This window comes from Epinephelus fuscoguttatus, linkage group LG6 (genome assembly GCF_011397635.1).
Source record: "Epinephelus fuscoguttatus linkage group LG6, E.fuscoguttatus.final_Chr_v1".
In the NCBI taxonomy this organism is placed as follows: Eukaryota; Metazoa; Chordata; class Actinopteri; order Perciformes; family Serranidae; genus Epinephelus; species Epinephelus fuscoguttatus.
In genome coordinates, this window is record NC_064757.1 from 27,109,582 (window position 1) to 27,125,940 (window position 16,359).

Genomic DNA, 16,359 nt, shown 5'->3' on the forward strand with positions numbered 1-16,359 from the left:
CGGTGATATATGTATATAAAAGGGTTTTTGTGACAGAGTTTTAAATGTGTTAATAACTGAGCTGGGATATATAAATATTTTGATGACTGCAGAGGAGATTATGTTAATTTGGTCAATAAATTGTAGATACAACACATTATCCCACCATAAAACACACTTTTTCACCTGCTTTTCCATGAAAATTTAAAAAGAAAATAATGATTGAATATTTCAAGGGGTTTTCAGTGACAGATGATTTGGATAGTTTTATGTCTGGGAAAAAAAATTGGGATCAGACAGGTTAATTACAGTAATAAAAAAGCATGCCTGGATGAACCATGTTGCTAACATGACCATTTATTTGACTGTGTTAATGATGCGTACATAAATACACTTACAGAAGGAAAAATAATGCAGCAGTGCCTGGACTGTGAGGGAATGCAGTGGTAGAAACTGATCTGTACAAGTGTGCATGTTTGTGTTTATAGATGTTTGCCTTTGTGTAACCTTTTTTATGTGTGTCTGCACTTTCACAGCTTGCATGATCAAGTGTAAAGCTTGAATATTCCTAGTTTAGAGGCTGGGCTGTGGGCTATTTGCTTGATTTGATCACAAATAGTGCATGAAATTAAATTACACAACTAATTTTCAATTTAGAGCACTTTATTCAATAGCAACGCCCACTGTCCTTTTCAAGCTTCCCCCACAATGTACTTGTGCAATATCTGCTTTTCTGTTCATATATCTTACCCTCTCACACACAGACACACAAATATACATGGATGCTATGCTGTATACTGTAGAATATTCTGTGTTTGTCCAGAGTGGTGTGTATTTATCTGTATTTATATTCGTGTGTGTGCATGCAATTTGTGTGTACAGTGTCTACGCAGGCTTTGGTGTGAGCAGCAAACCTTGACTCTCCATGTCAGCCAACAGCAGCCATTTGCCAGAATCAATGATTTTCTCTTTCTTGGACTCCTTCAGGAGTGACATGTGGATGGAGGTCATTACAAGATCAAAATGGTGTTCGGCGGTATCACGGCCGCTCTATTAAACACACGAGACTGTGGGTGCACAGTGGTATGATGTTGCAAATCAGTCTTCTCTGTCTGCTTTCAGACTTTGAGAAAAGGCTTACTCATATTGACACTGAGTGATTTGATTCGTCCCGGGCCGCAGAGCCAGTGTTTGTTTGATCTTCTGACTTCAGAGACTGAGAACTGAGCAGAAATGAAGCTTTTGTAGAGCCGGCCATAGAGGTCAGAGGGATCTCTGTGGGAGCGTTAACGGAACGATACCCAAGTGACTCCGACGCGCCATGTTGGCATTGAGTTGTTAACAAGGTTGCGGTGGTTTGTTAGTTTGTTTGGGCAAATAGGCATGCACATGCACACAAACAAGGCAGCTCTGGATGTTACCAACAGTATTTGTTGTAGCTGTGTTTCGTGCTTGTGTGTGTGTGTGAGAGAGAGAGTGTATTGAACAGTTCCAACCCCTGAGGAGTCACGTCTAGTGTTAGGAGTCTGCCCTTTCGCTAATTAGCTTGAAACATCTGTCCAGACGGCTGCCAGAGGGAGGTTATAATGGGAGAAGTGGAAACGCTCGCATCCACCAACACTTGCACACACGCAAACAACCTCAGCATATACATATTTACATTATTTTACATACCCAATAGCATCCACAAATTAAGGCACACACATTTTTTGCATTTTCTGTTTTTAAAAAGTTAGTTTTTTCATAATCCTGTGTAAATATCATCCCAAACCGTAATGAGCGCCAAGGGAAAGGAACAGTGAGACGGACAGTAAGACAGAAAGACAAACGGGCAGAGAAATGGAGAACAGCTTGCCAAACCTCTGTCCTTTCTTCTTCTCTCTCTTTCCTTTCTCCCTCATTCTCTGCTGGTTGTTACTGTTTTTGCAATGCTCCAATAGATAGAGACAGAAACAGCATGAGAGGACAAAACGAGATTAATAACCTCCAGCGCTGTAGTGATTCTCATTGTTTAGTTCTCGGCTGTGTTCCAAAGTAAAGTGTGAGGGAGTAGGTAGAAGTAGAGATGAACAGAGATGCTGTCAGAAAAGAAGAATTAAAAAAAAAAAAAAAAACTAGATCTGCATCCTTCTCCATCATTTTTCCTCCCTGCCTTACTCCTTGTCTGTGTCACAACCATGTTTCCTGTAGACAAAGTGTTTTACGGCAGCCGTCGATGTTACAATGATGAAGTTTTATGGAGACTCTGTGGGAGATTAAACCACTATTAGCCACGCTCCGTCAGCTCTCTCCAGCTGTTGCCTTTTGTTTACGGCTGAAAAGTGTTTTATGACACACAGTGCTATAGTCACCTAAACAATTATAGCAAATGATATACGAGTGGCACTGTATTTTTTACACCAGGAGGGGCGTGGGGAAGGGGAAGGGGAAGGGGGGGGTAGTAGCCACGGAGTGAGAAGTGAGCAATTAAAGGAGAGCAGAGATGATGGGATGTGAGGATGTGAGGTGAGGCAGGAGCAACGATAAGAGAGCAAAATGAAAAGGGTCAGGTGGGATTGGGAGGGAAGAAAATGAGAGACGAAAGAAAACAAGTGTTTCTGACAAAAGGAAGTCAAAAGCAAGGTAACAACTGAGCCCTCACTCCTGTTCAAGAGTAAATGATACGGACTGAGTGATATGCCTCGAAATAGTCTTGTAAAAAGAGAGGTAGGTAGAGGATGAGAGACAAGATAGAGAAGATAGACAAGAACAGAACGAGAGTGGATAATAAATAAGAGCACTATTTGGTTTGAGTTAGAAGAGGAAGAAAAAAGAGCTACAATGAGACATCTATTTTCTGCTTCCCTCCTGTTTTTTTTTTTAGGTTCTTGATGGCACTGCCATTTATTCTTTACAAATGTTCCCATAAGCTATCCTTAAGTGATGTTCTACTTAATCTTATGAAGCTTGTGTCCAGTATAAACCTTTTGGGAACAGAATAGCCCAGTCACATTGTACGTTTCTGCAAACACCGGATACATTATAGCTGTACTGTTACAGCCTGGCTCTTAGGCTGCAACTAGGATGGGAGACAAGTTTACAGGGAAGAGGGAAGTCTGCTGGAACGTGGTGAAGCACACTGGCCCAGGTGTGGCTCATGATGTAAATGACGACCCTCTGCCTTGACCTGCATCATGAAACAGAAAGAGCAGCAAGGAGAACAGGCACACCTAGTTGAGCCATCATATCATATCCAAATTTCTAAACTGATGTAGTTCTGATTACTTGTGTGAGAGCTGGCTTTGATATCAGGAGGTGGAGAGGGTGGTGGATGGTGTGAGAAGTAGGCGAGACGGCTGCCAAGCTGCAGACCACTGTTGGAGACCAGTGATTTTTGTGCCTTAACTCAATCACACGTTCGCAGCATTGTTGGAATGTCAAGAATCATAAAGTTTAAACACATTAGCTACATAATAACGTACCAATGTTACATATCCCTGCCCTGTCTCCTAGAAATTATGTTTATATACTAAGCTGAAACAGCGAAAACACCCAGGAAATTACATTTTCTAATAACATAATGAGGCAGTGTTGCTAATCAATATATCTGGTAAGTCACTGAATTGTTTAAACAGGATGTATTAGCAAAATTCCAGTTGTTTCCGCTAACAAAAAGCAATGTTGTGGGGCGCCAAGTGGCTCAACAGGTGCCCATGTACAAAGGCTGTGTGCTTGCTGCAAGGGGTGCAGATTCGATTGCAACTTGTGGCTCTGTATGCTGCATGTCATTCTCTCTTTCACTCACTTCCACACTACCACTGTCCTATCAAATATGGCCCACAGAAAAGTGTTTTTTAAGTCAATCTTGCAATACAGTATCAATTTGCAGTGTCCACTGCGTTATTGCTTTTATTACTTTTTTTATTAACAGTTAATTGAAATTTCAATCTTTCCCCGACTGTAACCAAAGTGCTTTTGGTGCCTAAACCTAAAACAGGAAGTCAATGTCCTGCACTTTGCACGCCCACCATCATCCCTAACAACCCCCTTCCAAAGCCCACGTGGCACACAAATGTAGTGTTTTGATACCCGAAGAAACATTGTCTCTGAACTTATTCCAGGTGGTGATTACATTGCCAGTAAGAGCAAAGCAGGTTAATAGCATATAAACACAATTTTGAGGAGACGTGGTAGATATCTGTGGTTTGCAGAAACCAACAATACCAACAATTATTCTAGCGACTGGGTTGGTAAAAAGAGCAAAACTAAAATACATGTGCACTGATAAATGAAACTAAATCACTCCTCAGCCGTGTGAGAGAGGGATGTTATTGTCAGTGGTTCAAGAGGCAGCAGTTCTCATAATGTGTGCTCCACTTATGTATTTATGTTTGTTATGAGAAAAAGCCTCACCCTCGTGCGTGCCACGCAGAATGATTGAGAAGGATGTGAGACGCTGACAGAGTTCACTGGTAACAGGGGGAAGGGCCACTTGAACAAGCACCCAGAGAGTGAGCTTAAAGAAATTACTGCTGCTGTATGAAGGGAAATGGATGATGGTATAACAGAGCTGTACAGTATGTGCAAATGCTCTGTGGGTGTGTCTGATGTACCAAAGGTTTTTGCCTCGTGTGTGCAGTTGCTCACTCTGACATCTAGGCAGCAGCATTTCAAAGAGCCCTTGCTGGTGTGTTTAACAATTGTGTAGTTACTGGTTAAGAGTTGACACATATAAATATTTAACATTCTACTGTTAACAATTCATGGAAAAGGTTTTCTTTTTTCCCTGTGCCGAAACATACTATTTTGAGGCAGTGTAGTGTGTGTGTGTGTGTGTGTGTGTGTGTGTGTGTGTGTGAGAGAGAGAGAGAGAGAGAGAGAGAGACTAAGAAACAGAGGAAAACAGTGAAGTCAGTCCACTCAGAAGTTCGTCTAACCTGGGTAAATTCACGAGAAAAGCTCTAATGCTGAGATCCAAGTGTGTGTTTGTGAGTATTCTGTGACGCACATGCAAGCTCTGCCATATTTGCATGCGTTTGAAAAGATTTTTGACTGATACCTTGAGCACCTTTGATGCAAGTTTTCTGAAATTACTTATGCCACAGCGTCACACTGAGTTTCAGTCTTGCACATTTCCATAATGTTCTTTTCCATAATATTCACACTTCATTTACCATGAATTACATTACCCGAGCCAGAAAATATACTTAAAGGCACCAATAAGGAATTTCTTTTTCTTTTAAAAACATCAAAAACCAGACAAGTTCTCTCTTTCTTTTGTTCAGTCACATATATCCAATGCCTGCTTATTTCTGCCTAATTAATTGCATCTTTTTGTCTCAACTCTAAATGCGACGGTATGTTTTGTTGTGTTGCAGGTGGTGGAGACCAACCTGGTGGCCTTCGATTGTCACTGGATCCTGATTAATGAGGTGAGTGCCACAGAAATGATTTATGGATCGCAAACTGGCTGTGCCTTCAGTTCACCTTATTGTTTTGATTATCCTGGGAATATATGGTTTTAGATCCAGAAGCCCTCTAATCATTGTCTTGGGTGTTTGAAGGAGAGCTTAAAAAGTTGTTGACTCCTTGTTTTATTTTGTTTCACGTCCAATAACACACAAAAACTTGATAACCGAGGACAATTTAGTTCAGTTTAGTGAGCTTCAGCTGCTGCGCACCACCTGTAAAAACAATACAGTAAACTTTTATATTTAAGATATAAAGCCCATGTATACAAACAGTAAATTGTCAGAGATGGCAAAGGTGACCTTGGAAGAATTCCTTTGGATGAGCGTATATTCAGGCTCAAAATCAGTGTTACTGCTTAAATATTGAGGGATTAACAGCAGCAGGAAAGCACGGACAGTCTGCAACAACACTCCCACCCCTTAGAGTGTGCAGTTTTTGTCCTGAGATTCTCCTTTAGTCCATGTTCACGATCACTGATCAGAGTGACTATTGGTCATAAGAGAAACATCATTAAACTTTAATATTGGCTGTACTTTTGTATTAATTTTGAATAGAGCACATCTTTGATCTTGCGACACATGAAGTGCCTCTTACAAAACCAGCAGGATCAGCTACATTTGTGCGTGCATGTGTGTGCGTGTGTGTGTGTGTGTGTGTGTGTGTGTGTGTGGACACTCCTCGCTAATGCACTGTGTCTTGGTAGCCTTTAGGCATTACAGTGAGCTGGTAGGGCACAGCAGGGGCTCTGTGATGCCACATACTCACACAAGAGCAAGTGCACAAACACAACCATACACACATGGGGGTATTATTGGGAGAAGAGCAAAAACAACATTTACTGTAGGAGCAATGGAGAACCCAGTTTGCTACAAAACAAGAAGAGATACTCAAATGCTTCAGTATACTGTAATTTCACTCACTCCTTGCTCCATTTTCAAGCCGTCGCCGGTAATGCTTTTGCCACATGCTGCAAGGCTCAGCAGTCCTATTACTTGCTCAGTTATGCAAAAAAAAAAAGTATTTCTGTTTGAATCAATTGTTAGTATGCATGACATCCATTAATGCTGCAGGGACAGCCAATCATTATTTTCTGATGTTCGCTTTTAGAGTGTCAGTCTTGCTACATGAAGGTTTTTATTTTTTCCCTATTTGATATGGATGAGAGGCTGCAGTAACATTGTCACAATCCCCGCAAGTACCTCAGACAACCTCTCAGTATTGTTTTTGCATTTTCTCAAATGCTAATGCTTCCGGGGAGTGAGGGAAAAGAACAAGACTCGCCCCTGCACTTTAATGAAGATGGCAGGCTTATCAGAGGTAAAAATGTGGATAAATCTGCTCCAAACAACCACTCTGTATTAGTTACCGGCTCCATAGAAGGACTGTTATGCCACTTAAATGTGTCTCCTCTGCTAATTGAAATAAATGGCAAACTATAATGTGCATTTCATAAGACAACACTAGAGACTTTACTGCTCACTTAAAAGAAAATATCTTATGGTCTTACACTTGGTCGCACACTCTCCTGACAGACCGTCTTTTCACACGGGCAGATGGTAATGTCAAGCAGCCTACTGAGCAGTCTATCATTACCCGACTGCCTGGTAGGCTGAATTCATATCTAGCTGTCTAATAGACTGCTTTGCATCCTGTCAAGCATCTGGTATTGTCTAACACTCTTCAGGCCTCCTGGCAGCGAGCAGCACTTTGCTTAGCTTTCTGGGCGGCTTAACATGTCGTTCTGCAGCCTGCGTGTACTGTGTGTCTAGCAGCATGAAGCCTGTAACACTTTGTACCTGCTGCCTTTGAGAGATCAATGGTGAAATGCAGTCTGGCAGGCCAATGCTTCCTCAGTTGTTTATGTTTTAGCAATGGCAGGGTATCGCTGAAGTATGTTCCCTTACTGTCTTTATAGATTTAAACAATCATGCAAAATCAGGTCGCAGGTGTGAATAGCATCAAGTTAAACATTGCCTTTTTTGTCTCTGTTTCACAGATAGATTGTTGATGATTTTAGTCTGTTTAAGATTTCGCCAAACAGTTTGTAGATTAGCTTATGGCTGCCATGTGATACGGTCTGGTTATCACTTGTCAGCCTGGGTCATATCCTCCTAGGAAATATCTGTGCCTCAAGAAAACCCACACGCCTATATTCACAGATAACACATGCCATTGATAGAGACCATCAAGAAACCAGACATGCCTGCATAGGAAGCTTAACGCTACCCTTACTGAAGACCACTGCATTAAAGAAAACTGTAATGTACAGAGCCATGTCAATTTGGAATAACCTGCCATTATACTTAACCTAGGTTACTTGTAGGATTACTTTTAAAAAGAAACTAAGAACAGCAATTATCATGGAAGAAAACCGTTTCACCAGCATATGATGTAATGTATGTGAAGGTTACGTGCATTGGTGGTGCTCACTCACTCAGTGACGCCTCAGTGTGCAGCCATTTTTTTGTGCAGTCACATATAGTTCATGCAGTTATATATAATTCTATGAGTCTAGGTTATGGGCTCTATTGGTTTGCTTTTATGATCTACTGATGGAATGACATTTTGAATGTCATATAACTACTGCTGTCTCTTGTTTGGATTTTATTTAAATGTGTAAATGTTGTAAATTGTCTGTGTGGTCATAATTATTGTCCTTTTCTGTTTTGTGTGGACCCCAGGAAAAGTAGTCGTTACTGCGGTAACCTTTAGCATCTGTATGAGACTCACCGGGCCTTCAGAAACTCCAATGTAAAGTCATGGCATTATTGTTAGATAGTAATAGCAACAAACATGGTGTAACGCAAACATAATTCCACTTATGGCAGGTGGGAGAGGAGGAAGAGAGCTCTAACTGCAAAGGGCTTTGACCCAGGAGACAGGTGTTTGTGTCTCATGTGGGACCAGAAGTTGACATTGAGTTATTTGTCACGTGAGTTGACTGACATGACTAACGTCAACCACAACCTCTTCTTGTAACCCTATCCAAGTCATTGTCTTGCCTTAATCAGACTCCAACCCCCTGTACAACAAAGGCTGCCCCTGACGTCATTATAGTGACACTGGGGGCTTCTCCCAAGCCTTAAAATATGATGAGTAGGGATGAGATCATGTTGCACTTGTATTGTAATAGGCTCTTTGTCAAGAGAGAGCTATTTGCAACTGAAGTGTTATTATTATTATTATTATTATTATTATAAGTGGCACGATGCTCTCAGGATACGTCTTATGCTCTCTTTCTTCTCAAACAAATGTCACGCCATAGTTTAAGTTGTTTAAAATCCAGGAAGGAGCAGTCAAGCAAAGGAACTGTGATGGGAGGAGACCAGATTGGCTCATAGGCAGAAAAGAAGGGCTAAGTTTTCTTACACTTCTCCCTTCTTGTTCTGTCTGTACACATGGCACTTACTTGTTCTGTCTGTACACATGGCACTTATTGAAAATGACCCAATATACTGTGTATCTGCTTTACATATATGACGTAGAGATACTGTATAGGTTATATTTTTGATGAGCTGCAATTGCAAATAAACACTGCTAAATTAGCCAACTGAAATTTGCCGCATTCCCACTCCATAGTGCGGCACAGCTCTACTCATCTCACACTTTGTTGGTTTCCCCTTAGCAAAAGTTGTGGATAGTACCTGGCACCTTTTTTGATTCCACCTAAGTTGTGGCTTCAAGTGAGCTGAGCCAATACTAGAAGGTGGAGTTCAAACACTGCAGAGCACTGATTGGTCAGAGAGAACCGCAACCAGCGCAATAACAGACATCCCTCACAAACATGCCGTTTTTAAATAGCCAAGCTACCATCAACAGAGACTCGCTGCAGATTTGTTAGAAGTGGCAGCCCACAAAACTACGCTATACACTGCCCTGTAAACTGCAGACTTTTTTGCCAGTGAAAGGATTCAGCAAGTGTTGTGTTGAAGTTCATGTCCTGGCAGTTTCATGCAGCATTGCTTCGGCCATCACCTGACAATCGCGACTACACCGAGGGGGTACTATCTGCCGCAGAAAATGAAATAGAGAGGACTACCTGGTAACAAAAGTGAGTTGAGTCAAGTTGAGCCAAACCATGCAGAGGAAAAGAGACATGAGATAGCTGCAGGAGTCACAACAGTCCAGCTGCTTTTACCATAATATTTGTGAGCAGATTGGTAGGTAATTTTGCCAAGATAGTTTTGAGAGAAGAGTGGATTGAAAAGCAGTGGTGAATACATGTGCCCTGAAGAGGAGGAGGAAATGGGATAAAGACTTGGAAGACACGACAGATATCCAGAAGTAAACGAGAGGAGAGAGATTGTGGAGCAAAGGAGGCTTAAAGAAGAAGCCTTTGGAAAATTAGGGAGAACAAGGATTCAGACATAGAAAATTTGCTCCATAACCCTGTTTTACAGTCGACATCTAATTTGCTACTGTTGGTAGCTAAAAATATGCATCAGCCTAATTGCAAAGTAGCCGTGCTTCTGGACAAATTGAACAATGGGATAGTTATGGGGAAAAAACAAGTGCAAGAAGTTAGATTACAAATTTATGTGTGTGCTTAGCCAGTTAAGGTACCGACAAGGAAGCCATGCTTGACGGGGCTCCTTTTTTTCCTCCTTTCTGTATCTCTCTCTTTCTTTTGAGTCTAAACTGCACTAAAAATCAAAAATGCTCCCAATTAATCTAAAGAAAAGCTCCATACTCTTCCTTTTAACATTATAATTTACCAATTCTTCTTATCAAGATTGAAATTTAGGCACAAATTGTTCGGATATAGACACAATATTCCCACCATAGGCTATGTGAAGTCCTCTAGCATAGTGTTTAAAATGGATGAGCGGCTACAATATTTTGTCATACGTAATGTCGTCTAGTACTGGTTCTTTGGAGAATGAATATTCCTATGTGTAAAAGTGCTCTCCCTCCCTGTGGTTTATTATGGATGAGGGGGTACTGTATGGTTGTCATAACTCTGCTTTATCTACAGCCAGCAGTCAGACAGCCCCACTGAGGGGGAGTTCACAGTTCATAATTGATCATCCTTCCTCTCCCTATCTCCTTCGTTCTGCTCAGGCTGTGGCGATGAGGATGAGGAGGAGTAGAAATAATAAGGGACACTCATGGCTTCTCTTTTTCTCTGTCTTTCTCTTAAGTTTGGAGGATAACTCCACTATTGACCTTACTCGTTCTGAATCTCCTCATGGTCTTCTATGTTCTGTCATGCTATCATTCATGATCTTCTTTACTGCCGCTCACACTCTCTTTTTGTCATTATTCCCTTTCTCTCCAGTCATTTCTGCCTTTTTGTCTCTCAAGGGAACAAGTGCATGGTAATGAGATGAGACGAGATTAGGCTTTTCTGTCATTCTGGCTCTTAACATATCGCAGCATGATATCCTATGAAAGACATGCAACTAAAATTTTCGGGATTTTCATGCTTTTGAATATGACTGAAGGATTATATGGTCTTCTGCGGTTTAAGAACATCTTACAGAGCATTGGTTAATGAAACCCTATCAGACTCCACTGTAAAGAAATCCAAAAAATGTAAGGTAGTCAGTGTAACTCATCATTCTTGTAAAGGTGAAGATACAAAGTGACAGTAATTACATGCTGCAGTCTCAGCTAAGTTAAAGAAACATTCTTATTTACAGCTACAGTGGTTGCAGAAGGAGAAGGAGTTAACGGTTGTGCACAATCTGTGCACAGCTGGAAGTTGCCTAGTATGACTGCAGCCATCTAAGACTACTGTTGTTGTTGTTTAAGCGGCTCTCCTGGAGCTGTTGGATATTTTGTGTGTTGTTCAAAGCAAGTGTGACACTTCTCCTTTCCAGATTTCCCTGCATGGTCTAGGGATCTGAATCAGAAACTTTTTGATCACAAACTTGTCTTCTGTTTGCTCTGGCAGTTTATCTGAAACTTTTTTTTAACAGCCATGAAAGATTTTTTTTTTAAGTTTTTCTACTTAGTCCTGTGATCCATCGTAATCATAATTTGCTGTCTTACTGCATGCACTCTTGTTAAATGTGCTCCCTTGTTGACTTGTATTTAACATTTTATGTGTTTTTATTTTATTTCGGCACAATCTTTCTCCGTCATCTTGCTATCCACAGGGTTTGTACAGTCATGAAAAACCTGGAAAGTCATGGGATTTAAACATAGCAATTTCCAGGTCTGAAGACATTTTGACAAAAAAATAAATCAAGGTCATAGAAAGTACTGTTTATATACTGTTAATGCTTGGGGAGATAATTCACGTCACTTAACGTTATGTTGTTCTCTGCGTGGGTAATGTCAGACTCCAACCTCAGTGGCAGCTTGCACTTATAGCAAAGATGTAAATTTGCCTCTTGCCAGGGAAATGCTGATTTATTAATGTCTGGCTTTACTTGGACAAGTAAAAGGCATGGCTTGAGAAAGACCAGCACCCAGAGCACGCAAAATGTGGACTGCACAATGTTAGTTCAATCAGGAGTGACTCATTCTGGGAGAAAGGAATATTAATTAACATGGGCACATAAATAGAAATGTGAAAAGTCTTTGGCAATTAGACCCAATTGTGATGTCATCTATTCCAGGAGGGTGGTAAAGACGTAGTGATTAGGGAACTCCCCCCTGTGGAGTCTAGACACTGATGGTGGTAATGCTGGTGATCTGGATGTGAAGAGGAGTGGGCTTTTGATGAGCTCGTTCTGGGCTCTGGATAAGGTGACTGGAGATGAATAGGGTAGAGGGGGGCACAACGATTCTGTCAAAAATGCCAGCTGACAGGAGCAGAGAGGAGAACAGATTTGAAGTTTGGCAGCAGCAATGTTGATTAGGGATAGACTGATATGGATTTTTTTAGGGCCAATGCCGATACTGATTTTTTTCCATCACCCTTAGCCAATGACCGATTATGGACTGCCGATTTTCTTGAGCCGATATTTGGGGCCGATACTGCTTTTGCTTCCTCAATTTACATCAAAAAAATGACACAATGATAACAAATATTACAGGTCTCAAGTTTAAAATAAGAAACATTTATTGAACAGTAAAAAATACTAAAACAAGATGGAAAGTTGAGGTAGAACAGGTAGAATATTATTATTATTATTATTATTATACATTCAAATAAAAAAAAGAGTTCAGTGCTGTTAAATCTTCCAGTAATGTCTTTATAAAATAAACAAATATTTAAGTATAAATAAAACAACAACTACTGTACACAGTAGGATTCAACAGCTTTGTTCAACTTAACCACATACTTTCAAATGAAAAAAAGTGCCAGGGAAAAATAAAACCCACGTGCGAACCCACGCACGTATCGGCCGATGCCGATACAAGTAAAAAACTCAAATATCGGCCCAATATATCGGCCGGCCGATGTATCAGTCTGTCCTTAATGTTGATTGCTGAAGGAGATTGTGGCAAAGTTTGATTGGCTAACTGTTTAATGGATATAGCATAAAGAAAGTCTTTCTGATTGAACTTACCTGAACCTTAAGCATTTGACATTTTGTACATAGGAGAGGCGGCGGTTGCTAGCCATGTTAAAGGAGCTAACGTTAAGCACCACGCTGCCACTGCACGAATCAACTCGCAGTATTGGTGTTGCCGGCACTTTTACCCCAATGACCAACATGACACCTGCTGCCACCTGCATTGTTTTCCTCTGATCCACCATCAAACAAGAGCACATTTCAGGTGCTGTGTTCACAAACAAAGCCCTAACTGCAGAGTTATGGGCACTAAAGGTGGCTAATTCTCACTAACGTTAATTCTACAAGTCATATGAAGACACAAGCCAGCTTTTTCAGGTCATGGTTTCCCTAACAACCAGATAGCTCCCAGATTAGCATGCTGTGAATGCAAGTGCTTATATACATTATATGTACTTTTGGACTGTCTTCTTATTTTTAGACACTGATAAGTAAATGCATGTATGATTGTGAAAATTTATATCCAAGGAATAGAAAAGTTATGAAAATGCACAAGGTAAAAATGTGTCCCTGTATACCTGGAAAGAGACAGCAAGTCAGGGTGTATTTGAACCCAAAATAGATAAAGATCACTCAGCCCAGAGTCACCTTTGGACACATCAACAACTCCCACCGTCATCAGGTTATTTCCCTTTGTCGTTAAGGCAGTATTCCACTCCCATCATTCTAGCCTCTCTTCTTCATGCCCTTTGCTCTGTTTTTGTTTTAAACATTAATGAAATTCCTAAAACATTGGGGAAAAAAGCACAAAAACAAGAGGGAGATAAAGAAGAGTCAAAGCCAGAGGAGACATTTAGGGCTGTTGTGGGAAATTGCCAAAGGTGGAGGAGAGAGACGAGAGGCCAAATGAAACAAGATGCTTTTTCCAGATTTGTTTTGTTTTGTTTTTCACAACTTTGAACCTCTGAAAATGAGCAAAACAGAGGGATTTGGTGTTCTCATAAAAAAGGGGAGGACAGGGAGGAGCTGTGAGGGTGAGAGGAGGAGTAGGAGGAGCAGAGAGGGTTGGAAAATAAATAAAACCAGCTTTTATTTCCCCCACTCATCTGCAGATAAGAAGAGAAAAGGAAGGATTTGGTGTCTCTAGAGGAGACGTGGGGAGGGGGAGCGGTTGAGTGGAGAGAGGGCGGAGGACAAAGTATAGGGGTCAGGGAAGAAGCGCCAAGAAGAATTGAGGATGAGGGATGTGTTTTTGCTTTTGACTCTCATCTTCAAGTAAAACACTAAAGACGAGGATTTGGTGCCCTCGGGGGGATGGAGGGAAGGGAAGAGAGGTGATGGGTTAAGGTTGATGGGGATGCCTGCAGGCCAAGACTTCAAGTTTATGGAGTAAACAACTCATGATTCACTCCATATATGAGCTGCAGGGCGTTCTGGGGGTTACACAGTACCCAAAGCTTCTGGTTTCAGGTAGTTGGACTTGGTGTACAGATTTGGGGACCATTAAATTGTCCTCAGGAGCGAATGGTTTTGTAATTGAATGTTCAGCTTGAAGGAAGATTTTGATTGGTGAGAATGGATTAACTATAATGCTACCTTCGCTTAAATGCTTACTAGGACTACATGATTGAAAAGATCATTGAAAACTTGGCAGGGACAATGCTTAGTATGTGTGATGATAGATTTTCTCAAGCTGTTAATCAGTCAATCAGCCGTAATTAGCATTTCATGCTTGTTTTGAAGGTCAAATAAAATGATCTGGTTTAGGTTTAATTTTTATAAATCAAATTATACTAAATCAAGACAATCCAGAGAGTTTGCATGACATGTATTTACATCTTATTTCCATGTTTTGATTGAAGAAGCCAATGAAAGGTTGACAGTAAGCGGCCTGAGGGAAGTTAGGGAAGATGTGAAAGACAAAAAAGGAGCAGTTTTATAATATGAGATGAATATCAAGTCTGCGCTAGTACCTTCTCCCTCCCTGCACCCCCGTATGTGTTGGTGCGCTGCACACTAGACGATGCGTGATTCGATGTGTGTGGTCATGTCAGAATGTGTGTCTGTGTGTGTGTGTATGTGTCACATTCATTTAGTCTCAGCTGTTAAAAGGCTAACAGCTTTAAGAGCACGCCACCACTGAAAGCCACACTGGGTGAAGTCTGTTAAGTTTGTCCCCAGAGAGACAGAGACGAAGACGCAAACAGAACGTGACAAAGAGAAAAAAAAGAAACGATGGACAAACGCCTGTTGAGAGGATGAATCTCAAAATGATCCTTTCCTTTTAAGTGTGTGTGTGTGTGTGTGTGTGTGTGTGTGTGTGTATGATGTGTATGGTGTGTGTGTGTTTGTATTTCCTGTGCACTGGTGCATCTATATTTCTTTGAGTTTGATCCTTTGAGTGGGGCACTCTGGATAATTCTTGCCTGCCGATGTTTCTTTGCATGCCCTTGACTGCCCGCTGTGAATCTTAATTCTCTTTTGGCCCACAGATCTGCCTTTTTAGCAATTTTCAGCATTTTCTCTCTGTCCTGCATCTTTTTTTGTTGGCTTTGTAATTCAGTTCCCTTCAGGGGTTTTTATGTAAGCAACTGTTTGGGATTTATGCCACGTTTTACCCCCAAAAGCCAGCAAATAGACTCCTTACTTGTTCTGTTTAGAAAGTAGATACTTCAGAGCACAGGGCATTCATACAAGGTTAAACCTGTTAAATTATTTCACGTCTTCTTCAAGGCATAAATAGCCCTTTCTTTTGTTATTTCTTCCTTTTTTAATAATTAAAATCAATTGTAGACCCAGAGCTCTCACTTCTCTTATGGTATTTCAAGAAAATCTAATTAAATTTGACAGCAGAGGACAAAAAGTGTTGAATCTTTGACATTAACTGTCAATGTGCATCATTGAGTCTCAGATCTTACATACCTTATTTAAAATATTCTAAACACTATCAATTTAATTCTTGACGCAAATGTATATTGGTGCATATGGAGCGAGAGTCATATATCCGCCTAATTAATGCAGATGAGTACAGCTATACCAATGAAGCCTGTATAATACTACCTCTAATCACCATTGATCACATCCCATGATGACTCACCAGCCTTAATGAACGTTAATTACATTCAAATGAAATCCACTGAGATTAGTCAATGAACCGGTCGTACCTATAATATTACCTCTCACCACTATAAAGTGTGTGTGATGGCTTATTTATGTATGTGTGTGGTCCGCAGACACCTCACATCCATCCTGTCTAGTGTGCTGTCATCTGCAAATGAAACGGAATCAAAAGGCTTTTGCGTGAGCAGAAGGCTTAAAAAACTATCTCCTGAAAACATATGCGCACGTACACACATGTTTACACATAAACTGGCGTGTGCACACGAGACGCGTTTCGAGCACACACAAACAGAGATAATCACCACACACATACACAAAGATGGCAAAGGCTGTCGCGGTTGGTGGCGGTGTTACCTCCACCAGGGACGATAAACGTCAGTTCTCATCTCGTCACCACATG

At 40.9% G+C, this 16,359-nt stretch overlaps 1 protein-coding gene across 4 annotated transcripts in view; it reads left to right on the plus strand.

Annotated features, from left to right (window-relative positions):
• grid2 (glutamate receptor, ionotropic, delta 2) overlaps positions 1-16,359 on the plus strand; it is a 713,868-nt gene that overhangs the window by 476,635 nt on the left and 220,874 nt on the right. For all 4 annotated transcript variants that reach the window (XR_007449482.1, XM_049577883.1, XM_049577882.1 and 1 more), the window contains exon 5: positions 5,337-5,390. Coding sequence is in view for 3 of the 4 variants with exons in the window: in XM_049577883.1 (XP_049433840.1) it covers positions 5,337-5,390 (54 nt within the window). In the remaining variant the exon portion in view is untranslated. The remainder of the gene's footprint in view (positions 1-5,336; positions 5,391-16,359) is intronic.